The sequence below is a fragment of the Oenanthe melanoleuca genome, chromosome 3 (assembly GCF_029582105.1).
Source record: "Oenanthe melanoleuca isolate GR-GAL-2019-014 chromosome 3, OMel1.0, whole genome shotgun sequence".
In the NCBI taxonomy this organism is placed as follows: Eukaryota; Metazoa; Chordata; class Aves; order Passeriformes; family Muscicapidae; genus Oenanthe; species Oenanthe melanoleuca.
Window position 1 is genome coordinate 74087517 of NC_079336.1, and position 26890 is coordinate 74114406.

General features: G+C 40.9%; 1 protein-coding gene across 1 annotated transcript; it reads left to right on the forward strand.

The window, feature by feature from the left end:
• The first annotated feature begins 978 nt into the window (after positions 1-978).
• ZNF318 (zinc finger protein 318) lies at positions 979-26603 on the forward strand. Its single transcript, XM_056487560.1, is given in 12 exon segments — positions 979-1949; positions 5619-5764; positions 10537-10579; positions 10581-10933; positions 10935-11172; positions 12271-13695; positions 16256-16355; positions 17108-17394; positions 20563-20766; positions 21239-21338; positions 22344-22462; positions 22851-26603. Coding segments are annotated over 12 exon segments (6105 nt in total). The 5' UTR covers positions 979-1589; the 3' UTR covers positions 25581-26603.
• Positions 26604-26890: the final 287 nt, after the last annotated feature.

Sequence of the window (26890 nt, forward strand, 5' to 3'; positions counted from 1 at the left end):
CTTGTCTGTTCTAAGACCAAACTACAGTTAAAAACTGATGTAACATAAGCAAACACACAGAAGAGATGTCCAAAACCAAACAAGTAATTTTTCTCACTCTTTTTATTATGCTCAGCTATTTTTATTTACTTCAGTTGGTGAAACTGAGTGCTTGATGCAGACACCTGACACTAAGGCATGAAAACGTATTCCTCTTTTGAAAAAAAATAAAAACCAGAAGACATTTGGGTGATCAACTACTTGCATGTTATCCACCACAAAAAAACTAAAGGGGAAATTCTAACATACACATCAGTTTTGTGGTTATCTCAAAGCGTTCTGCTTCTCTGGGTCACTGAGCCTGCTGCTTTGGTAGTTAATTGGAAATGGTTGAGCATCCATTGGTCCCACAAGCAGCAGATCTGTAGTCTGCTGCACATCCTCAAAGACGAAATTCTTATCCCAGGAATTCTTACAGTTGAATTAAGGTCGCTGAAAAACACTGCAAACCTTAGGACAGAAAGGTGAGAAGAGGACAATGGTAACGGACAATAAGTCTTTATATAGCTCATGTTTATTTTGTTGATTGAGCATTTCCCGAGCCTGAGTAGTGTTGCAGTCATTCAGAATACCTTAGAGGAGGTCAGTTTTAATACAATTGTACTAAATCATTCCCAGCAGAAATACCTTATCAGACAGATCACCATCCTGCTGCTCTTTGTTACTACTACTTATAAATAGTATGCTTCAAAATGGTGTGTATGTTCGAGCAAATACATTCCCAAACACACAAGCAAAATTTCCGCCAAAAATCGATGACTCTTCAAATACAAGCCAGCTAACAACAAACACAGATCATACATAAAACGCTTGTGGATTTTGGAAATGAAGCCGAAGAGTTTTATGAGAACCTTTATTTCGCTGCTTTCACTTCTGTTGACCGCTAGCCCGTCTCAGTTAATTGCAAGCCCCTTTCTCTCCGGCGGCAGCCGCCAGCCCCGAGTGAGAGCGAAGCGCTCAGCCCCGCAGGAGCCGGGCTTGCGGCAGGCGCTGTCCCGCAGCAGGCGCTCAGGTGGGAGAGGCAGGAGGAGGGAAGCCATTTCCTACCCCGCCATCCCTGCCCCGGCAGCCGAGAGCCGGGAACTGCTTCAGGAGTTGTGAGCGCTGGAGGCTCAGCCTCAGCAGCGCCTGCTCCATCAGGCAGGGAGCGCTTTCTAACACACTCCTGCTTGAACACAACACCCTACCGACCAACTCCACAGCACAGGGCGTGTGTGCGTGCAGGAGGGGAAACAAAAACCAACAAAATCCCAAACAACAAAAAGCCACCAGAGCCGAGCGTGCCCCAGTCACGATCCGCGGGGCCCGGAGAGAGGCAAAGAGGAACCACACGGCCGAGCCCAGCGGCAGCCCCCGACTCCCGCCCCGCCACACGTGACGGGCCGCCGGCCGCCGCCATTTTGTGCGGGCGTCCCCAGGCACCGCCCCCCGGCCGGGCTCCCACCGCCCCCGCCCGGCTCGGGAGCGCGCAGGGCGGCGGGGAGCGCGCACGCCGGGGCGGGGGGGCCGGGCCGGAGGAGCCGCGGGACCCCCGGGCCGCTGGCGCCATCATGTACCGCTCCGGCAGCGGCCGCTCCGGCCCCTCGTCCTCCTCCCACCGGCCGAAGGAGGGCGGCTCGTCGGCGTCCCGCGCCTCCCGCTTCAGCACCTCGGGGCCGGGGCCAGGCCACGGCCGCCCTCCCCCGCCGATGCCCGCCGCCGCCTGCGCCGCCGCCTCGCCGCCGCGCTCCGCTTCGCCCCGTCCGCCGCCGCTCCGCCGCCACCGCTCCCCGTCGGGCCACCGCGGGCCCTGTCGCCGCTCCCCGTCGCCGCATCGCAGCCGGAGGTTGCCGTCGCCGCCGGGAGGAGCGGGGCTCGGCGGGCCCCGGGGCCGCCGGAGCAGCGAGCACGGAGACGGCGGCAGCAGCCGGGTAAATACTGCCGTGCACCGGGTAAATACTGCTCGGTGCGGGTTCTGCTCCTCGCCCGGGGGGCTGTCAGAGCCCCAGACTTGGCGTGCCGAAGTCCTTGCAGAATTACACCGGCACCGGGCTCTCCCTGTGCGGAGGTAGATCGGCAATTTCCCCCCTATTCCTTAGAGAGCCAAATGGGAAAAAAAATATTGCTTTCCATTTTAAGTCATGTTTTCCCGCTAGTTTCCATTGCATTTTTATTTGTCTTACTGGCTAGAGCCATTTTAGAGAAGGTTCAAAGATGATGCTGGCTCTTCGCTAAGGCAGAGGACGTACCTAGTCTTTTTCCTTCATTTAACACGTTCATTTGTGTTAGTGCGTAAATATCGTTTAACTTACGGGAATATAACTTTTCAGATAGCATGTTGAATGAGCACTTTGTCTGAATTCATCCTGCTGTCACGGCGGGCGTACAAAGAAGGCTGTTCTTGATTTATATCTTTGAGAGATCTTCTTTGGTAGGCACTGCTTTGTAGCTGGGGCTGTGCACAGGGTTTTCCACTTGTCTTGGCGAAGTCTGATTTGGGCATTTGAAGCTCGGTTTTGGTATCTGTAGTGGATGGCATCTTGGATGCGGACACCTTCGTAATAAATCAAAGCGTGAAGACTTTTTTTTTCTTTTGCGTGAGTGGGATTCGCTCACTTAGGTTTTGTCTTGCTGCTCCTTGGTGCGGTGATTGTTTTGTCTGGTAACTCTGAGCTGTGTGTGGTGTGTAAAAAGTTCATTGTGCTTTTGTATTACTGTAAAAGAAGAGATTTTCATACTGGGGTGTTCCTGGCAGTGGTTACATGGTCACTCAATCCAGTTGGAAAGAACAGTGTGCTCGCCTTTTCCTCATGCTTTGCAGTATATTCTGCCCTCTCCCGTGTGCTCAGGCATTCCAAAGGGTGGAACTAAATACGATAGAAACATAGCACACAGCAGGTATGTTGGGTTATCATAACTGGTTAGGGTAAAGTTTGAACAAAATTTTTAGGGTTTTATGATTTAAGACCCTCTCTCTTCAGAAGCTTGCGAATACAAAATGTGCAAGTGTGGAGAGTTGCACCAGTATATTAGCAAGTGGAATTTTGGAGCTGTCACTGAAAGGACATGAGTTCAGAAGCCTGAGGAAGAGGAATTTAAATTCCAACAAGTAAAGAGGACTTGAAATAGGGAAATAAGTGCATAAGGGTGGGAGATGTAGTATGTAGAATGAAGACAGTGATGGGATAAGGGTGCTGGGTTGAAATGGAGAAAATATTTGAGTACAAGTTCCAGGTTATTGTCCCTATTGTACATATTAATTGGAGTATGAAAGCAGCAGCTTTAGAGATGTTAACAAAGAGGCAAATAGAGCCTTGTTTTGGTTTCGTTTTTTGTTGTGATTTTATTTTCAAAAATTGTTATTTGTGAGATGGAGTACATGCGTTTCCAGGTTACAGCATCGTTGCACATTTTGTTGTGCATAACTGGGATGCTGGCAGTGGAGCCGGCTATTGGATGTTGTCAGTAGGGATAGTGTTGGTTTCTTAATTGCTGAGGAAAGCTTTGTGGTGATTGGAAGAACATGGAGTGACAGCAAAGGTTTGGGGCAAGTACTGAGAAATGTAATGGAGGAGAAGAAGGACAGGACTTTACAGTGAGATTTTGGCACTTTTAATTGTTCTTGCAAGGCTGACACATTATGCTTTTATTTATGCCTGCTGACCTGCGTGCTTGTTCTTTTTAAAGGTTTTGTTTTAGCTTCTTTGCTTTCTTGTAAGAAAATTGGCTGAGATTAGAGGACTGGAGCATGTGGGGTCAACAGAGAATGGAGAAATGACAAGCAGGTATGCAACCTGTTCAGTAATATGGCAGTGGTAACTGTGGTTTAGGTGACAGAACAGGAAGGGAGAAAAATGCAGTGCAGTGCACACATAGGTATGACTAGTGGTGGTGTTCAGTGCTCCAGATATGAAAACCTTTTAAAACTGGAATTTCTACAGTTTAAAAAAAAAAAAAGTATTAAAGAATCATGAATTTCAAATATTTGCTGCCCTAACTGCTATCTCTGGGCAATTTGTATAAGTCAGTCATGAGCATTTCAAACATCCCAAACATTCTTAGTGTAAGCTATTTTTTTCCTTTGCTAAGAGTTTGTTCTGAGATGTAATCATCACTTCTCTGTCTTCAGTGGAGGTGATTGTCATCTCTATGCCCACAGTCTTGATGACAAGAAGATGGCTTTGAAGATAGTAATTTTTTGAGGCAGCCCTCAAAATTCAGTGTTACAATGGGCACAAGTGAGCCTTCAGAATGTGTTTGTATGAGACACATGCCCCTTGAATATTTTGTATCTCAGCCAGGTTGTTGCAGGATCATCTTGTGCTGGACAAGGCAATTAGTCTTAAAAAGTAATTAGTGTCCTTTGATCAATTCTGGGATTCAACTTAATGGAGCAAAAGAGAAATCACTAATATCTTACCTTAGAATAAAACTATATGCACAATGGATTCTAGTACAGATTTGTATTGCAAGTGAATTTTGTTAGGTAAACTTGTGAGGGAATTCTTTTGCTTTTGTTGGAGATTATGTACTGTTCTTTTGGTCTCTTGGAGGATTGAGCTGAACCTTCTGCCTGTTCTCAGGGTGGATGCAGACAATTCAGTGCACCTGCTGCTTGCTGCTGCAGTTTTAAGCAGTCAAATTGGTGTGCAGTGCTTGACTAGTTGGGCAGAACTGAAGCTGGTTCATTGCTTTGTGTTAAGCAGAATCTATATTACGTTGGTTTAAAAAAGCAAATCAAGTATCTCTGTCTTTAGGCAGTCTCATCTGGTTTTTATGGAACTCCCCCTAGCTCTGATCGTTCCCGTATTCCAGTAATATATTTTAGAATAATGTGAGGCATAACTAGTTAAGCATAACTTACCAGTGATGGTGTTTTGTGTACTGTGTATGTGTACAAAGGAAGGTTTGTGCAGAGGCCATGAGCTCAGGTCTTCTCTGCCGTAGATTTTTCAGAGGCAACTTTATTTAGTTTACTCTGGTTTATCTCTACCAGTAATAAATTACCATTATACCATTATTACCACCTATAGAAGGTGTTTCTAGTGGCATTGGTGTTTTAAATATTATGTTATGTTTATCTGCTGAAAGCAGCATGAGGTGAGGAAAACTGTTCAAAACATCACTACTAGGAAAATCTTTGTTTACACTGGTTTATACTTTGGTTCATGTTGTTACTAAAGCTGTAAAGGGCCAGAAATCCAGACACTTTATTAAGAAATTCCTGGCACTGTTTTTTATGCAACATTTATTTAGCTGCTTCTTCTCTGCAAAGAAAGGAGAACAGCAGCAAATTTGGGACTTTGTGACTTCCTCTTTGGTTTTGCGGCTTTATGAAATGTATTTTTGAGTTGAAAATTTAAATATAGAGCATGTTATTAGCACCTGGGATGAGAAGTTAAATGCAATCAGTACTCTCCCCTTTCTCTAGTAGCTGAAGAGAATTGAAGTATTTGGAACAGTTGTTCTTCTAGCTTGATTTTTTAATTGATCCATCGCCCCAAGTTGAATTTATTAAGCAGAGCAGAATCACTTTCCTTTCTGTAGCTGAGATTAAAATCCCCTGATTGATGGGCTTGCACTCTTTCTTCAATTTACAGAGGCGTTCACCAAGTCTCCGCTCTGAGTCTTCACTGGAGCACAGTTTGCGGATTACTGTTGGTAATGACCGGTATTGCATTGGCACCCCGGAGCGAAGGAGGCTGCCTGACAGACTGGGCTCACCAATTGATAACCTGAGTGACAGGTATGGTCCTCCACAGCTGGGGATTCACTGGGTCAGACAGCGTGGGAATGGCTCTGCTGGCTGAGACCAAACATCTCCTTAGCCCACTGAATGCCTAGGGAATGAGGGTCAGCATGTAGCAATGCTTCCTGGGAATGTTCCCCCAGCCTCTGGCAAGTTGAGGTGCAGGGAATCCCTGAACAAAAGTCTCTGCATATGTAACTCTAAAGAGATATTTCTTCTCTAATTTTTGTCAGCTACTTCTAAACTCCATATAAACTAAGTGTTGCACATCATATATTGTAGGAGGGAGTGTGATGTCAATCCCTCCAGTGCTTCCATCCACTTAAGAGTGGGATGTCATATGGAGATGCTTCATTTGACCTTTCACTACTTCAGCCACCTTCTGTTTCTCGTGAACCTACCTAGTCCTTACTGAAAGGAGGGTTGTTTAGTATAAGTGTAAACCTTCAACTTCCTCATTTATTGGGAGGAATTGTCTACTTTCCTGATTTTTGAGACTAGTCTAGAGGAAAACTCTAGAGCGGCTTGAAGGAGATTATTATTTTGACTTTAAAAACGTTGCAGAAGAGAACATAGTCAGACAGTCTCATATATTGTAAAGGAAGTGTTAGAATTCTTAGGGTCCCTTGACTGAAATTGGAGAGAAACAGTTAATGGTGAGAGTTGTTTTGTGTTAAAAATATTGCTGTGAATAGTGAAGTATAAATATTAGCAATTAGCAATTTGGAACTCTTTGACTTCATTAGGAGAACCAGCATAATCTGGCAAAAGAAAGAAAATCGGAAAACTGCGAATAATTATCTTTGTCTTGAATTGCAAAATTGAAGATGGTGTAGCATGTGCCCTGGAGCATACAGCTGCACTTTCAGGTCAGGGATAAGCATCTAGCACAGAAAAAAAACCATTACTACTTCCATTTTTGATGCAAATATCATCAACTGTTAAAAAAAAAAAAGAGAGGGAAGGAAGTGAGCAGAATAAATTAATTTCCTGTCTTTCTCAGGTGTAAAGTTAAGTTTCAGCAGGTGTAGAAAACCGAGTAACAGTTTGGCTTTTGGTACTGTCACTTTTATGCCTTTACCTCAGTTCTCCTGGTATCAGTGTTGGATTTGTAAATCCCCCATGCAGTCTGGAATCTTCTAAATAAAATGAGTGTGTATGCTCAGGGTCGGAAGGAAAAGGAAGTGATATGTTGGGAACTGGCACTTCTCTGGCAAATTAGTAACATTTGGGGGCAGGAGGTGGTGGTGTTTGTCCCATTGCTTCATGTTCTCAGTTGAGATTTTAGATTTAACCTGTTCTGTTGTGCTGATGCATGGTTAGAAGTAACATCAGATATAGCAGAGTTTATTTAATGTAAGAGTGAGAGTTGACTTCTTTATTACAGAGCCCGTAGATGTGAAAAAGAATGGTAAGAATAGACTCCAGAGAAGGTTTAAAAGTGACAGATGAGTTAGAATGAGAAGAAGATAAAGTGAGACCATGTAAACTTTAATCTTTAAGTGACTTTCTTGTGTGCAAGAGCTTAATGTTATTACATTTTTTTTTTTTTTTTTTTTTTTTTTTTTTTTTGTCAAATCTGTGCTGGCTGCACTTTTCTGAGTGATGTCACCTGTTAGCTTTTCCTAAATCATCTAGATACTACTTTTGAATTCTAAATTTCTTCGCTGCTAGCCATTTTATTTGTTTTCAAGAGACACTTAGTATTTGGTTAAGGGACATTGTTTGTCAGGTATTTTGCATCAAGTATTTTTTCCCCTCACTGAGAGGCTGTCCTGGTACCAGGACACTGATTTTATATCTATCACTGGGCTGTAAAATGGTCCTTATTGTTATTGCTCATATCACATTCTTATTTGGCATGTAATACATTCTCATTCTAATAAAATAAAAAAGCAAAATAAGAAAGTATTTCTTGAAGATGTCTCTTCAAATTTTGAAGTAATTGGAGCAAATAATTCTGAATTTAGTTCTTCTCAGCTATTTTTGCTAGCTACTCTACTTCGATATTTCAAACAATCACTTTGGCACATTATTCTCTGTAATTTGTAGGGCCTTGGGATTGTAGAGAGGTTCATTAGTCTGTAAAGGAAATAAAATACCAAAGAAGGGAAATCAGGGACACTTTTAGAGTCTCCTGCAGCAGTGGATTTTCAGGATGCCCAAGGAGACTTTCTCAGGGTGCGTGTTCATGTGCAGGTCCATCCTAAAACCTCTGTAAGAACTTGTCCCAAGTTTCTAGGGCAGCTGATCTCCTGCACATGTTTAAATAGGCACACTGAATGCTGCTGGACTGGGTCTTCAAGGTCACTTAAGCAGCTTCAGTCTCCTGATTTGTCCAATAAGTGTTTTTTTGTCTTCCAGAATCTCAATCTGTCAAAGCGAAAAACAAATCTTTTTGTTTCTCCCTGTCTTCCATCTCTCTGGCTCTCAGTATTTTTAAGACATTCTACTACTATATGAGGTGGCACAAGATATAGGCAGCATCCCACCAATCCTTTCATCTAAGGTTAATACAAAAGATAGACCAAATCACTTTAGAGACTTGGTCTGCATTAAGCTGTGTTCTGAAATAGCGTGTTTTGGCATAATATCAAGAGTAACAGTTGGCTTGAATATGAACAGCTCATCTGATGCCCTATTCAAAGACTGTGTGTTAAAGTGGAGTCCTGCTGATTGCTGACAGCAGAATACCACATTTATTTCTGCTTCTGTGTATGTGAATAAACATGCTAAAAAGTAAATTACCTTATACTAGGTGTAGGTCTCTGAGGCATTGTGTGTGTAGCCTGTGGTCTGTTTCCTATCTCTGAAATGGCAAATTCCAGTGATTCATGGATTATATGTTGGTGAAAGAATTGGGATGGTCACAGTGGTACCACCTTATATCCTCTCTCAGGGGTGCAGTAGCCCGTAGTGGATATCCGTGACTGAAAGCATCCAATCCAGTTATGAGGGATGTAACTTTATTGGACTGTACACACAGAAAACATGTTTCAAAAAATCCTTTAAGGCAAGTAATCATTTTTCCCACACCTGTATTTAATTTTCAGGTTTTAAATTTGCATTTTAGCTGTTCAGGGTGTATTTGGAATGTCTTGATAGTTTTAAATATATTAGGTTTGCTGTTCATTTTTTTCCAAAGGATAATTAAAAATTCGTCTGCTTTGTCGCTGCAATCATAGTGTTTGAATTGTAGGTGACAGCTGCCAGACGTGCACCTAAATAATTTTATTTGCACAAAAATCAGCTGAAGGTATATGGTGAAATACATCTGTTACTCCATCAGGTGTATTCATGCAGTTTGTACAGGTTTAGCAGGCTCTTAGAAAACATGCCACTGGGAACAGATATACTTTTATGTAGGTTGTGAAAACAACATTTATTTATGAAATTTAATTTAGCTATTTTTAGGTATTTTTATGCTTTTGGAGGAGGTGGATATTACATGGTATCTTTCCAGTTTGCTGCAAACTGGAAAGATTCCACATAATACAATAGGTGCAGGTGCCTGCCATATTCGTTTTCTAAGATCTGTTGGACTGATACAGTTTTTAATAAATGCTTTGCAATGATGCAAGGTAAAGTGAAGTTTTGTGTTGATTTTGTTCCTAAATATGCTTGTGTAAACTGTGAAGATACCCAAGAAAGAGACCTTGTCTGTGCATCTCTGTTATTTTTAGTCTGTTGTGAAAGACTGGGGCTGTAATTTATTTGCAGATTTTTTTGAAGATGTTTTCTGGCATGACTCAAATATATGGAGGGACCTTTCTGAGTAGGAGGAGGTGGTTTTTGGGGATTCAGGCCATTATACACAGTTTACCTCAAATTGATTCACTCAGGAAAGAGTTTTGTCTCATTGATGTCACTTAGGGAGCACATTTTCTTTCTTGGATGATCTTGCTGGATTTTGAAACATCAGTGAGTAAAACCAGCAGCTGGTAACTTTTTAAGTGGTTTAGTGTGTTTCTGCTTTACCTAAAGAAAAGTAACAGAAAGGTTTTTAGGCATAGAGAAAAAGGCCTTAGTTAAAACAGTACCCCTAATTGTAGATGTCTTTAGGAACATGCCCAAAATAGGTACTCCACAAGAAGAAGCTGGTTATTCTGATGTGATAGTTGCATATCCGCTGTGTGTAGTAGTGCAGGGGCTGGCAAAGAAGAATGATACCATTATACCTAATTTCCCTGGTTTATAGATAGCAGAAACTGTGTCTTTTTTTAGTTATGGGATTCATGTGATTAGTGACAGTGCAGTCTGTGTATCTGCTGCAAAAGAAAACGTTGATAGAATTTGTGGTCCATGCCCACAGCTGAAGATGAAAAGAGGATCTGGTTGCATTTGCTAGTGTGAAACTGAATTATACCTTGAATAATTAATAGGAAATCTGACCTTGGCATCTTACTGGGAGAGGCGAGGAAAGGGATTGTGGTCTGAAATATGATAGTAAGGGTTTTTTTTAAAACGTGTAGTCTCTCACATTCACAGAAACGAATCCATCCTATTAATTTTTCAAGGCTCTTATTCCTCAGTATGAATTAAATTGTTCGTGTCACTGTGTTTACAGGTAACTTCCTAGGAGGGATGTACAGTACCATTAAAAATAAGCCTCTCTCTCCATCCTGCCTTTTAAGTACATAAAATGTTGGTTCTGTTTAGTGAGGGAGGTGTAATTTTGAAACCGGTTTGAAAGTTTCTTACCTTTGAGCAGGAGTGAGACTTTGTTTACTCTGATTCAGGTACTTCTGTCCTGTTTTTCTCTTACACAGGGATGATATGGCTGATGGTCCAATATTCACAAGAGGCCTCACTGTGTCCTCGAGGCCTTGAGAGATACCCAGCACATGAAGATCAGCCTTCAAGTCCCTTCATTCCGAGGCATGATGAAGACTACCGCAACCGGGACGTTTTCCTCCACCGTTCAGATTACAGCCCACACTATGGCCGTCGGGAGGAGCTGCCTCGTGGGTCCGACAGAGATGGTGACAAACTGAGGAGATCCCCCTACCCACTGAGGGCAGAGGAGAGGGGACGAGAAATAAAGCGTCCACGGTATGAAAAGGATGAGAAGATACATGGTGTGAGTGGAGAGCATCAGGGTTTCTCATCAGGAACACGAAACTACCGCAGACGAAGCCGCAGCCGCAGTAGAAGCCTGAGCCCGTCATTACCTGAATGAAGAATTCCGAGAGCTTGACCGAGCAAGGAGGAAAAGAGAAGAAGAAGAGCGCAGCAGAAACTTGAATCACGATGTTTCAGGCAGTGGCTACACGATCCCTGGCTTGGCTAACACGTTACAGACTTCTGAGCCTCGGTATACATACAGGCCTGAAGAAATCCCACCCATGCCCAAAAAATCTATTTTGAAGAAACGAGTAGAGATGGAAGTAGAGTCTGCTGTTCAGGTTTGGTCTTTGTGTGTCTGTCTGTGTGCTTCTACTTTCCAAAACAGTTACTTCATGATACAGAATATTAGTTTGATTTACAAAATAGAAAAGCTTTATTCTGCTGTCTTTAAGACGACAGGTATCTTTCTGCAGGGCTGTATAAATTCAAAGTGCATTAGAAACTTTAAATGGTTATGGCATTTAATCAGGAACCATATATATAAAATCTGAGACAGAATAAAGTGTCTTTGTGGAAATTCAACCCAGGATGCAGAGATCTGGGGCAGCTTTCATAGAAAAGCTGGCTCTCATAGTACCACAGGCAGACAAGATAATGATTGAAGCTCTTCCCTGTCACTGGTGTCTTTCTTGTTTCTTTATAGACTTAGAGAGCTGCCTGATGCATGCTCAGTACCTCTGTCTGAAAACAGCTTCTAAATTTCCTTACTTTTTTCACTTTGGACTATAGGCTGGGATCAGCCCTACTTAATTTGTACCAAACCTATACCAATTGAGTCTCAAAATTAGAGCAATGGACACATAAGTGGAGTGACTACTGTGATAAACTGCCTTTTTGTGTTTTAACACATCACTTTGATTTTCCTGTTGTACTGATCAGTGTTGGTTTTACAGTGATATACTTAGCTCAGGAGTGCTCTGATACTGAGGATCCCATTCCATACCTATTACTGGAAATGCTATTTAATATGGCATTAATTATGAATATCTGAAGAAGTGGCTGAGAACAACCCCAATGCAGTAGTTTTTACCTGAATTAAGGTATTGAAATCCTATGTGACCATGACTAAACTCAAAGCATATCCCAAATTATGTAAGAGGGTTTAAATTTAAAAACTTCAGTTCTTATGTTTGAAAAAAATTTGTGAAATATAGTTGTGATTTTGTGTGTTCTCTGAGATAAGCATTCATTGTTGGACATGGCGTTCCAAAATCATCAGGCAACTTGGTTTGTAATCTGCTGTGTTCTCTTTCAACTGTATATTGTTCTCTTCTAACACTTTTATTCGGCTGTGAACTCAAGGAGAAATGAACATGTTCCTTTGTTCTGTGAGGTGCATAGTGCCTTTGAAGTAAATATTATCCTCTCTCTTTCAGCCGGAGGGCTTTTCAAGCAGTCCAGCCCCCAGCAAGGATCTTCCTCTTTCTAGTCAGTCTTCTTTGCCCCAGAGCAACAGCATACCTCCTTTTGCCTCTGAAGTGGAAAACTTTCTCAAACGGTTTAACAAAGGCTCTCTTGTGGAGTCTTCAAACCAGGAGCTGTGTGAAGATTTGTATGAGTGGAACCCACTCTCTGGGCCTCCCAAAGACCAAACTTTGACGTTTGAAGAGAAGTTTGGAAACTTCTTAAGTCACAAAGAAAAAGTAGAACCCAAGTCAGAACCCACTGATCGCCATACTGACTTCCTGCTGCCTCATGAGAGGGCCAGTCAGGATGGCAGTGGTTTCTCTCGAATTCTAGGAATGATGGCTGATTCTGTTAGTGCTCAGGAAAAAAGGAGGCGTAGCTTTCCTGACATTGAGGATGAAGAGAAGTTTCTTTATGGTGATGAGGATGAAGAGACCAAAATGGAATCTCTCCCCATAGAGAAACCCCCAGAGAGTTGTGGCAATGAGATAATAATACAGAAAATGAGCCCACCTCCTTCTCCTGCTCCAGCTGTCAAGACGGATCCTTTAGAAGAGCCAAACGCGGAGTACGCAAAGATCCACGACTTACTCAAAACCATTGGACTGGACATAGGTGTTGCTGAGATTGGAAAACTGGCTGTTCGTACCCAGGAGCGCCTTCATGGCAAAAAGCTGGCGTCTCGTTCTCCGGATCGCCGCTCTTCGGACACGCGCAGGCTGGACGCCTGGGAGCTGCGCCGCAGCCGCAGTGACACCCGTTCCCCTGAGTCCGGCCAGCAGCGGTCAGCGTCACCTCCGGGCCCTTTCCAGCACTCTAAAGACATGGCCTCTCTTCAGAAACCAGACTATGCAAAGAACACGCCAGTGGGACAGGAGATACCTCCACACGCACCAGAACAGCCTCTTCCTTCTGTCTCTCTCATTCCCTCCATTCCACCAACTCCTCCTAGTTTGCCACCTACACCTACTTCTGTTTCCCAATACCAAATTCCCAACTATTCCCACTACACTGCTGCTCAAATGCCCCAAAACTATCCCCCTCCCACAATGGCTCCTCCAGGATATGATGCCTATGGGCACTATATGGCATATGCAGCCCCTGGCTGGCCCATGTACCCCTCTGCCCAGCAGCCTAATCCTACGCTGCCAGAAGCTCATGGTCTTCTCACTATGGCCATGTCAGCGAACCCCACACGTCCCAATCTCCGGGTGATCGAGACAGTCTCTCTGGGAAAGGATGTCCCTGATGTAAAAAGAGATGGTTCTGTGCTTGTTCAGGTCCCTACCACTCCTTCTCATTCCAAAGCACCCCTTCGTCTGTCGTCACACTCTCTCAAAAATACCACAGAAAGAATATCGGATGAAAAAAACCGGGCAGCTCAAAAGCAGAAGGTATGTTAGGTATTCTGATACTTCAGAATGTGTTGGGGTTGCATGATTGGTGGGGTGGAAGCTTTTTCTCCTCAGGTGCATATTTTCTTATTTTTTTTACTGAGTTGCTCCAGTTTAAAAATAGTTTCACCTAGTTTACTTCCATTGAAGATTTCTAAGCATTTGTCTGTATTAATCTATGACACTTACAAAAAATGCATTTTGAATCTCCCAAAGTTGTATGCCATTGGCTATGGCAGAACAGATGAAATCAAAAACAGAGTTGAGTTTCTTTGGACCCGCCAAAATCTTACAGAGAAAGCACATGGTTGCCACAGCTTGGCTTTATTCTGCTGAGATTTAGATATTGAAATACCTGAAGACATCTGGAGATATGTAAAAATCTGAAGGGACAGTGTAAAGAAAATAAAGTGGCTTTTTTTTTGCTAATGTCCAGTGGCATAAACTGAAACACAGGAAGCTCCATCTGAATATGCTACATTGTACAAAATACCATGTATACCAGGCTATACCTGTATTAGACATTCTTAAATACACACTAAAGGATATCTTACTTCACCGCCACGTACAATCTTCCCTCTACATTTATATTAATTCTCTTAACAAAAATCACAATATGCAAAGAATTTAGGGAAAACTCTACTTGGACGCTCTGACACCAGTTCATGCCTGTTCATAACAGGTCATGCCTGTTAATGTTTTCCACTTTTAATTATCTTGGTTTGTAATAATTAGAGAGTAGTGGGGAAGAATGTATTTTAAAATAGGAAACTGTAGTTAGACAACTGTCAAAGAACTCCAAGATTCCCAAAATTTGTTTACATTTTCAGACTGGTGTCCACTTGGTCTTTGTTGTTAAAATAAAGGTATAGAATTATTTGGGTATGAGGGGACAATTAACTATCATCTAATTCCAACCCCACTGCCATAGACAGGGACATGTTCTTCTGGACCAGTTTTCTCAGAGTGCCATCCAGCCTGGCCTTGAACACTTCAGGGCTGGAGAGTCCACAATCTCTATGGGCAACCTCTTTCCCTGCCTCACCATCCTCACTGTAAAAAAATACTTCCTTTATATCTAGTTTAAATCTACCCTCTTTTAGTTTGAAACTTGCCACTTTTCCTGTGACTATAGACTTTGGTAAAATATGTGTATCCATTTTTTTTTCAAACCCACTTTAGCTACTGAGGCTGCAATATGCTCTTATTATTATAAGAGCCTTTTCTTTCACTTGTATGAAGTGCTACATCAGCAAATAAGTGAGCTTCCACTGCTTGCAGGAATAATAATTTCTTCAGCTGACACAGCTGAAATTTTGTTCTTAATGAAATTTAGTACTTTTGGAAGAGCTATCTTGGCTAAAGTTATGTAGTTTTCTCCTGCCTTGTCATATCCTGGTAGCTCATCTGTGCATCTTGGTAGAACTTCTAAGGCTCTGTCTGCACTACAGAAATCTTTGACTTGGGCTTAGTCCACTGGGTTTTTGCTGGGATGGCTTGGAGTATAAAAATTTGCATGCTCCACTTGGTGCCTCCATGCTGCAGAAAACTCAGAAGGAGAGAATGGTGCTTTGATGATACAAAAAATAGCATACAAAACCAAAATAATAATTTAAAAATCCTTTATGGTGTTTAAGATGTTGCTTAACTGTGTTCGTAGAACTACTTCAGGAAGGATTCAGGGATCCTGCCAACATTAACATTGCTGTAGTAGAAGTTTTTGTCTGGGAAGGTCAAAATCAGTTGTTTGTTAAGGGAGGAATCTGTAGTAAGTTTTAAGAGCCTTGTGAAGGTAAAAAAATTTTTGGGATTTGTCTCTTCAAAAACGAAGCTGTAAAAGAAAGAACCTTTCAGGTTTCATTTTAGCATATTACTTTGTTTCTTTCTATGAGAATCCATGAAAGCCAATGAAAAAAGGATTTGTGAGCTTCTGATGCCACTGTTTACTTTAGTGAACAAGAAACAAATTTCATCCTGATATTTTATGTCAGTTTGAAGCAAAACCTAACTAATAGCTAAATGATATAATAACTAATATAATGGTATAATAATAATAATAATAATAATAATAATAATAATAATAATAATAATAATAATAATAATAATAATAATAATGTTGTTGTTGTACTAACTAATAGCTCCTGAGTCAAAGCAGGAGGCACGGTGAAGGGCAGTGAGGGCTGATGGACCATGCTAGCTGTACAAACACTGTATGAGTTTTGAACAGGCATTTGACATTGATGTTGATTAGCCCTGTAGAAGATTGTCAGCTGAGCCTAAGGGCCTTGGTAATTGGTGCAACAAACAGCAGTTTAGAGGAATACACTGCCCAAAAGAAAAAAAATTGCCTACAAACTTGGTTGAAGCATGACCACACGATAGTTACCTTCAGCTACACAGGGAGAGGTGTATTTATTGTGTTAAAATACTCACGTACATTTTGGGAATAACGGGCAGTGTTCTGTGTCTGGAAAGCTGAGGTCTTCCCGTCATTCTTGCAAGACTGTTTAGCTTATGTTGGGAAGAGAGGAAAATCCAGAACACCTTCCAATTTATTTAGGTGATGGAAGAGAGAGAAAAACTGAAGAATGATCGAGAAGCACGGCAGAAGAAGCTTTACTATCTCAAGACTGAATTGGACAGGCTTCGTAAACAACAAGGTAAAGTGCATTACCCACCCTCCCCACCAGCCCCTGCTGCTTTTTTCTCCCCCATTGGAATGTGTCACAAGTCCTGGTATCTAACAGGAGAAGGAGGACCAAAATAATAATAGTCCATAATGTGTTTTCATACTTCTGGCAATGCACAACTCTTGAGAAAGTGACCTCGTTACTATATTGAGATCAATTGCATCAAAATTTGAACAAACAGTTGCTCTAGCATCTTCTTGCCTTGATAAGCTAAAGGAATTGTACCTTATGCATTTTAGTGCTTCTTCAGAAGTGAGAAATAGTAACTGAAAATGTTATTGTGCCTTTCAATTTTTCATGAATCTTATCTGGAGATGGAAAAGTCCTCTCTCAAGAGAGCTAATTTTTTGTGTTTTTAAATCTTGTTTGGTCCAAGTAAATACTTAATTCCCCCACCTTTGGAAAATGATGTTTCAGGTTAGAATATGCAATTTAACTTTTGTTTATTTGGTCACACAGGGAAATAATGATTATTAAATTGGTACTCTGGAGGATTATGGTGTCTCTCTTAGGATATGTGTTATGATAATCCTTACAGAGGCACATCATGCAGATTTAATGATGCAGTACCTGAGAGTCATTTCCATCCTTACAACTTCATAGTAAAGATTTAGCCATAACATTTTATTTTAGTATTTTACTTTATGCTGAAATTATTGTACAGATCTAAAGTCAGTTTTCCTGGTGCATTTCTGACTCTTCTGCTTCCTTGATTGGCTCAGGAGAGATGTTGAGGAAAAAACGTCGTGAGAAGGATGGACACAAAGACCCGTTGTTGGTTGAGGTGAACAGACTACAGGAGAATATTATGAAGGAGATTGCAGAGCTGCATAAAGAATCTGATGCGGCCGACAAGAAGCAGTCTGAGCTTGACAAAGTAGCACAAATCCTGGGGATTAACATATTTGAAAAACCCCGGAAACCATCTGTGGAAACTAAAGATTCCTTGGAAAAGAGCAGCAAGTCAGAAAATGCAAAAAGTGTAGAGAAAACATCTTCCTCCAACAAGGTAAAGTCTTACAGTTTGTGTGCTAATGATTTTCCCACTAAGGGAAGAGGGCACTGGGGAGACAGCTGGTCTCAGACATTTACTAAGGGATCGTTTGATATCATTTGTTACCACATCTCATACCCTGACTTTGATGGTGCATGCAGGTGAGAGTCAATGTATCAGTGTATATAATGTCCCTCAGGTTTTTTGCAGTTCAGCACCACTTACTGTTTTTTCTCTTGGTTTTGCTGAGACATTGGTTGAACCGTATCATGAAGTGTAGCTGTTTGGTGTCAGTACCATACCAGAAGGACAGACCTTTTTTTTCTCTACAGAATTTCTGTCGTGGCCCTTCAGGGAGGAGTGTTCATAGCAGGAAAGCTCTCTGAAAGTTGGGAGCATGTTGGTCTTCTCACTGGGTAATGATAGTAACAAATCACAAGACTTAAAGATGATGGTCAGCGTAACATGTTTTTTGTGTACATGTGTTCTCTCTTACGAAATGTCAGTATGCATCAGTGTGGTCTCTCTGACATGGTCTGTACTACTCTGTGCTGGATGTACCATAATAGGCTTACTGCATGCCAGAAGATAGTTTTACTTTGAAAGTGGGATGGATACTAGTACTACCATCTGAAAGGTTTTGCTTGTAGTCAGGAAATCCGTTATCCTGCTTTTCAGATATTTATTCAAATATGTAACAGAAATAACTAATGGGAAATTATCAGCTAATTTTCTGTAGATCTTAGCATATATACTTTTTGCAGTGAGGAAAACGTTAGTAGGATAAGAGGTATAAGGAAAACTGAGAGGGCACCTTCAATTTATCTGAAGGGAGGATGTCAAGAGCGTGGAGCCATGTTCTTCTCAGTTGTGCTGAGCAATAGGACAAGTGGCAGTGGGCAGAAACCAGTGCACAGGAAGTTCCAGCTGAATGTGAGGAAGAACTTGTTTAGTGTGTGGGTGACTGAGCACTGGAACAGATTGCCTAGAGAGGTTGTGGAGTCTTCCTCACTGGAGATACTCCAGTACCATCTGGACACAATCCTGTGCCTTGTGCTCTGGGATGACCCTGCTTGAGCACGGAGGTGGAACCAGATGATCCACTGTGGTCGCTTCCAACCTTACCCATTTTGTGATTCTGTGTTTCCTACAAAGTCACTTAAATCTGCTTATCCTGTAAAATTTTCCTTATGCTTTATTGTGGTCTAAGAACTCGTTAGGTACCTTTAACTTAAAGACTTGCTTTTGTTTTTTTGTTATTTCTTGAAACATCTCTGACGTTTACTGTCCACTTTAACAAATCATTTGCTTCAGTCACCACTTCATAAAACTAAACAGGCAAAAATGTTTGTTATGTCCTACATTGCATTAAGTTATATTGTTTTCTTTTCCTGACATGTGACATGTGTGAATATATTTTTTATTATTTTAATTTCCATTTTCTCTGTCGTCCAAACCCATAATGACTTGATCTCCTTTTCATAGTTCCTTATTTTCACATGGAAAATTATGAGTTCTGGACAGGAACATTTAATATTTTCATACATGTGTCAGCACATAGGACACGGCCTTCAGCCTCTAAAATGCATGTTGTAGTTCTGATTGTTAAGTTTTTTTTCATGAAAAGAAAGATGGTGCAGGCCTTTCAACAATTAGATTGGTTGACTCTGCCAACCTGAGGGCAAAAGCCTTTGCTTCTCTGCCAGGTACCTTGTGTTCCCTAGCTGCTGCTCCTGTGTGTTGTAGCTACACACTCAATGTAGAGGTGAAGCCATTGTTACTGTGCAAAGCAAACAGAGATCACCCTGTCTGGGCACTAAATAGTAGCAAAATACGAAGGCAGCTTTGAGCTGGGTTAATGTACAAATTGGAGTTAAGAGTAGCCTGTCATCTGTCTATCTGAGAAGCATTGTCTTTTTAAAGTTCTAATTGAGATAGTATTTTTGTAGGTGTATGTCTATAAATAGCATAAATATTGATGCTTGTGTGACATTGTGAAAATCCTTCCATGCACCTCCTGCAGATCATAAGTTGATCTCATTGTTCAAGAGAATGTCTGCTATGTTCTTGCTGACAGAATACGTGAAAATATTCATTGGGTCACTTCTTATTCTGCTACCAAGAACTAGATTGTATTGGGATATGGATATCTGTGGGGTGCATAGTGGCCTGGCTGTCTCTTCATTCCTTGATCTACAATGTGTGTTGTGGGGGGTGGTGTTAAGGAATTTAAAGTAAGGCAGATATTATTTGACAATTTTGAATCTGCTTAAATAAATTTGTTCTGTGCTGGTAGTGAATGACATGGAAATCATGCAACCAACTTGAGTCTGCTAAATTAACATGCTGTTCTTTCCAGACTGCCATGCAAAATGATAACATGATGGACTTTATGCCATTGAAAATATAACTCAGAACTCAAAATACATCTAGTACTATTGTAATCTAAATTACCAGGGCTCATTCATGGTATATTTCAGGGAATACATGTTTTGCTACAAGTGTTAGTTTAGTATTAATTTTGGATAGAGTCCTGAAATGTCTGTATATCACTTTATGGTGTCTTTCTGTACAGATCAATGTAAGTACAAACATCACATGTTTAAATCACAAGATCCTTCGCCTTGTATGCTTAGGTAATTAACAACACCGTCCTTCTTTCATTATTAAGCAACAGGTTTTCTGGAAAGTTCAGGAGCACTCCAATAATCTACTAAACATGATGGAGTTAAATACTTTTAGTCAGCTGATTTTTGCTTCCTTTTCCATTCTACTTTCATCCAAGCTACTTTTACAGTAACTTCTGAATGCCTCCAGGGGAACCTTTGAGGTCTTCTGGGCACTGTTTAGGTAGCATGGTAAATTGGAACTGCTATGTGAAACCAATAAAGTGGGAAGGGTGCATGCCACAGGGAATTTGTTAATTTGGTTCCTTGATTACCTACAACCATCCAGCCATTACATCTGGGACCCTTATTGGAAACTCTTCACTACAGCCACGCAGCATCTTAGTCGGCAATACCAGCTCTCTGAAACAGTGGAATTAACCTGGGCGCTGAAAAGCAGGTGATACATTTTTTTTTTTTTGTGTGTATGGCTTCTGCTGGAGGCAGGTTCTGAGTTCTAGAGCATTTTGTCTGTCCTGCCTTGTCTTAGAGAAGTGTTTCCTTCTGTTCAATTTAGGAATCAAAAACTACTAATGAAAAATCAAGAGGTAGAAGCCCGAAGCCAGCAGAATCCTCTTCACAGTCCTCCAAACATCCTTTCCAGTTGGCCAATATTTATGAATATTATGATGCAGGGAACCACTGGTGCAAAGACTGCAATACCATCTGCGGGACCATGTTTGACTTTTTCACACACATGCATAATAAGAAACACAGACAGGTATGTTGCAGGCTTCCTTCACTAAGTGCATTTCATATTGCTATGAATATTGACACTAAAACATACATCACAGAACTACATTTTACAAGAGAACCTGGAGTAATAACCAACTCAAGAAGTAGCCTATCAAATGTTTTTCCCCTAATATTGGACTTGAGCAGTTGTACAGCTACTGGTGAATTCCAAGTAGTGTAAATGGGGCCTGTGCTCAGTTTACTCAGGTTTGCCACTTGTGTTTCACATGTTTACCTGTTCTTCAAGGTCATTTACATTCTACACTTTTCACAGGTTATTTTGTCATTGTAAATTGCAAAATGGGAGGGAAAAGAGAGGAAAATTAGCTCTTGTAAATATTTGCACGTTGATTTTAATGTTCAGTGTTTTAAAAGGATATTAAAAAGGAAAAAGACAAGTGTGCTTGCCTTGCTAGTGTAATATATGAGCCTATATACCTCTGTCACTGTGCAAATAGACCCTGGATCCTTACAACAGACCTTGGGCTTCGAAGACCCAGAGTGAGACCAAACAAGACTCCGTAAAGCGCATTGATAAGATAACAGTTCCTGCCAAAGGTATGTTTATTTTTATTAACTCGGCTATCATCCCTCTTTGCCCTCCAGTGTGTTCCACTTGCTCAGAGAAAGGAATTTTCAAAACTTTACTTTGGTATAGGAGTACATGTAGATACTGTATTAGTAGGAAAAAAACAAATTGTTTAGTTTCTTGGCTGTTCTTATAGAAAAAGTCATTAAGTAAGAGTATAGGAAAATTGTGGTTTCTTCCCTTCTTTTTAGAGATTAGTTTTTTATTTTGAGTACCAGTTGTCTTTCAGTGTAGTTCCGAAGTAATTTTTGCCAACATATTAGAATTTAGAGCATGACCACAAGAGTTGGGAGTGTTTGGGTAGATCTTGCACAGTACTCCACAGAGTCTTGTAGTAGACTCTTCAGTATATTTTTAGCAGAGGTCTCCCTGAAAATTGACTGATGAGTACTTGTTATAGTGCAGATACAGCAAATCTGAGACAGACATATGGAAGGAGCTGTAACTAAGTTGAAAATTTATATAGAATTTAAAATATAAATGTCTAAAAGGCCTGCCAGTGATCAACTAATTTTATTAATCTGTTACATGTTTCTAGTAGTGCCCGCTAAAGAAGAATCTGCAGTGTCTTACTAACTGTAGCAGGTTCCATAAGCACAAGGATGCAATCTTGCTGAACTTCAACAAAAATATTTGTGTTCTGTTTATAAACCAGGTGTTTAGTATTTGAGCAGACTATACCAGAAAGATGGAAAATAGATCAAGACTGTGGGAAATGTTAACCTACTTGAATACTCTATTACCTTAATACAATGGAGAGCACTTAAATCTTGAACCATAGCAATGAATTTCTTCACTTTACGTGTTTGTTCCTGGTAGTGGTGGTTCCTATAATCTAATTGTAAGGAGAGGAGCATTAGCTGTTCCAAAAAGAACATTACTGGAGGTTTTGCTGTTGTTCTTTGACCAACTTTGTTAAGAGCTTGGCATTTATTAAGTTTTGTTTCTCTGATAATTTTCTTTGGCCTTTTCAGGCTCTGAGTTTCTGATTCCCATCACTGGATATTATTGCCAGCTCTGTCATGAATTTTTTGGAGATCAAATCTCAGCAGAGCAGCATGTGAAAAGTCATCCCCACAATGAGAAATATAAGGTTGGTAATTGGTGTACTAGGAAAGAGACATTCCCTACATTAGCTTCTGCTTGTTCTGTCTTCCTTCCCTGAAGAATGACATTTAACTCTTTGGACTGTATGTATTTGGTTATCTATACTACATTCTACTGAACTAAATAAGCAGAACTTCCCACTACATCAGTACATAGAGATATTTTGTCTGCATGAAACTGAAACAGCATCTACTGTAAAGTGACAGCACTGCCTCAAGCAGTTTGTAGTACCTCAGTTTCTTGGTAGGAAAAAGTTCCCTGTTCTCTTAGTGTTGAGGTGGCACTTACTGAACGAGTCAGAATTGTCAGAGCTGCACTTACTTATTTATTTTTCATGGAAATGGTGGCTAAAATGTTGCTGTTTATTTCCACAGAAATACATAGATGAAAACCCACTCTATGAAGAGAGGAGAAATCTAGACCGACAAGCTGGATTGGCTGTGGTTCTGGAAACAGAGCGCAGGCGGCAAAACGAGCTGAAACGGAAACTGGTTGAGAAACAGAAGGAAGAGAAGGATGAGAAAACCCCAAAAATAATAAAGAAGGAGGAAGTAAAGAGCATCCCGGAATCTGGAGAAGGGAATAATGAAACTCAAGGCAAAACAGATTCTTCTGGGCGAAAAATGGGTATCACAGTAAAGCTAAAGAAGGAAGAGAAGACAGAGGAGAAGAAAGAAGAAAAGAAAGAGGAATCTAAAAAGGAACCACCAAGCCAGACCTCCTTTGGGAAATTCAGCTGGAAAAAGACTGAGAGAGAGGATAAAACCCCAGGAGCTATTCCAAAGGAAGAGAATGCAGAAGGAAACAAAGAGGAGAACAAGTGTCAGTCTGTGAAATCCCATCTCAAGCCCATTGAAATCAGGCTGTCTGGGAAAACTGTTATTCCACATACTAGCCCATGGATACCAGTTGTTTCCACACCGACACCTACAAAAATTCTCCCCAATCTACCAGTCCCCACCATGATTTTCAGGAAGTCTAATACTGCAACAGTTAGTAAACCACCACCTTTGAACACCTTTTTATCCATAAAATCCTCTGGAACTACCACCAAACCACTGCCAGTGGTAAAAGAAACAAGCGCAGATCTTCTACTGCCTCCAGATATCATATCAAAAGCTTTTGGAGGAGAAGAAGTAATTTTAAAAGGCTCAGAGGAGGATTTGAAAGCAGCAGAGAAAAATGAGTCTTCTCAGACCGTAGATAAACTACCTCCACCCCGTCCTCCACCAGCAGTCCAGCCAGCAGCTGTCATCCCTGCAGATGAAGTAGCTCCAGGTGTGTCTGAAAGCGAACAGACAATGTTGGTAACACCTGTGAGACCACCACCACCTTCAACTGCTTTCAGTGAACAAGCAAAAAAGATAGAGAAAAGAAATTCTTGCTTGGCCACAGCCAATGCTAAAGATCTTTATGATATTTTCTACAGTAGTGGTGGAAAGGCTGACAGCAAACTTGCAAGTTCTGCACTTCCAAATGGAGAAAACCCTAACATAACAAAACCTGCAGACTTACCTGTGAATCACAGAGCAATTAGTAGCTCATCCTCGTTGAAAGAGGATTCTGAGAATATGGATTCCTCACAGTGTAATAATCAAGTGACAGGGAGTTTGGTTCCTGTTGAAAATCAGGCTGAAATGAACAAGAAATCACTTCAGCCTCACCTATCAGAAATGTCAGTCACAGAATTACCAGAAAAGAATCCTGTTTCTGGTATCCAGATGCCTGCAGAAATTGGATTTGTTGATACAGGAGGTGGAGAGCAAGCAGGCAGTCTGGAATTCCGTGATCTACAAAAAACTGAGGTCCATGACAAGGTTGGACAGGAAGATGGAAATAAAACTCCAGTTACAAATACAAATGTTCCTGGTACCTTGGAGAAAGATATAAAGACGAAAGACTGGGAAATAAAAGCAGTAAAGCCTAAGCATAGCCTGCACCCAAAGACTTTGTTACCTGAGACACAGAATGAAAATCAAAGTTTGGGAAATTCCCTTTTGGTAGAGAAAAATTTAAATGATAACTGTAGAATTCACTCAGAAACTGATAGTCCGGACTTACTCTGGGGCACTTCCAGAACTAGTAATGGAAAGGAGCAGATAGTCACGACTCGTTCTTTTTCTGAAAGTGGTTGGGATCTATCAAATACTCCAAATCCAGAAATAAAATCTGATTCTAATGAGGTTAATGTTTCAGAATTGACAGAGGGACAGACAGAAACTAGAAGTACCCTATTAGAAGCTCAAGAAAAAGTTCAACCTAAACCTTCAGGCTGTACTGTGTTGGATAATCAAACCCAAAAGCAGGGAGCTGAACGGTTAGTCAATACTTGCTCAAACATGGTTGAACTCAGATCCAGTTTAGAATTAGTAGCTGAAAGTGAAAAAATGTCATTAGGACACACTGGATCTGATGCAAAATTAGATAATTTTCTTTTCAAGAAACCATCAGAGGATGTGAAACACAGGAAAGCAGAGCTTGAGTTGAAAAGCACTGATTTCAGTTTGGGAGACAATAAGGTAAAACATGAATGTTTCAGTATCCTTTCAGCAGGACTTTCAAAGGAAAATACAGAAGAAATCACAAAACTAGAAACTATTGCGTCCATTAGGCTGGAGTCCAGTAAGCTTAAAAAACTGGGCATTGAAAGAACAATTAATGAAACTGAGATTACTGATTTTGCTACATTGACTTCTGGTAGTTGTGAAGATAAAATTTGCACACGGATTTCTCAGAAACCTATGCTGCAGCCTGGATCACAGACCTCAAATAGTGACAATGCAGAAGTGGTCATGCCACTTCTAGAAATGCAGGGTGTTTCTCCCACCTCTGAGACACTTGTGCAAGTGAAGGAGAGCAAAGGTGGTGAAATGCCATCACTGAGTTGTGACAGAGGCAGCACAGAAGGTCAGGCTTCTGGGTGTGTGGAAACTTTAATGCCTGGGCTCAAAGAAACACATGGGAAGGTGGGTGGCTCAGGAGGCAAGGGAATGTGCACTATCCAGAGCAAGAAGACTGAGCAAACAGAAGCTCCTGACAGTAGTTTGCAAGCTACAATGAATTCAGGAATTGCTGAAAGCATAGCAGAAAGCCCAGTGGGTTGAAGTAAACCCAGCCAGTCCCAATATTTGAGGAGCCAGAGCTGGGATTATGTATATTTTTTTTTGTTTGTATTTCTTCCAGCTGGGAGTTTTGGGTGTATTTTGCATTCTGTGGTAGGACTTGACTAAAGTGAAACGTAAATCATTGGAAGGCAGTCACATACTTTATTCTGTACATAATTAATTGTGTAAAATGTTTTTTCATGTGAATTTTTTGCCAATTTCTTTTCTACACTCTGCTATTAAAATGGAATCTCGTTTATAATGCGTGCGTCTTCTTCATTTTGGGGGCTTTTATTCTTTGACCATTCCTGGGTGATTTCCAGCTCATCCAGTTTGTGTCAATAACACCATGAGTAGCCCAGCTGCTGAGACAAGCTCAAGAACAGCAATTTAGAACTGAGGAAATGGAGACTTGCAGAAGAACTAAAACTGAAAATTTCTTTGAACTTTAATGCATGGATTTGTTTACTTTTGTTGTTTGAAATGCAAGAATGTGTTTAGAGTTGATTTTATTTGTCTGTTTATCTGTCTCTGTGATTTGTAATTACTGTTGTATTACATCTGTACTTAAGGTGTTTCACTGTATTGTATAAGCACATGTATGGATGCCACATCAGTAAGCAAGGGGAGAAAATCTGTCCGACTGGCTTTTGGAGAAGAAAACTAATCGGTAAGGCTCTGTGGCCTGACACCTGGACCAGACATATTGAGGTCACTTAGGTGATTTGAAATGGGCTTTCTTTCATTTTATTGTGATCCAGTAACTATTTGTGTTAAATCATTTAGCAGCTGACCTGCTCTGAAGAAGTAAGAAGATCAGAACCCTGGTGTCAGGAATTGGACTCGCTTCATGTGATACAGACACATGCATGCCTACCCTGAATGGTCCTTGAACTATTGAGTGTGATGGTTCTCATTTGTATAGCTTGTTAAAGACTAAAGTATTAAATGTGTTTCCTTGGATAAATATAACATTTTTATTTGTAAATTGTTTTAAAAAAATAAACATATGGAGGTCAACAAGGCTTTCTCCTTGGTTTTCTTTTTTTCTTTAACTCAGTAAAAGTGTTTTATTTCAATTAGTTTCTGACTCCTGTAGTAGTTGATAAAATTGAGAAACTAGTAAAGGATGAAGATACTCAACAGTTAACATTCTCAATAAAAACCAGTTTATTCCCAGCTGAATGGAAAAACTACTGTCAACGTCATCAGTGGAAGTTTGTTTGAAGTCCTGAATCCTGTGTAAAACCAGAGGTGGGGCTTCAGGGAGGGACCCCAGCAGAGCTTGAGTTTCTGTAATCACTACCTGC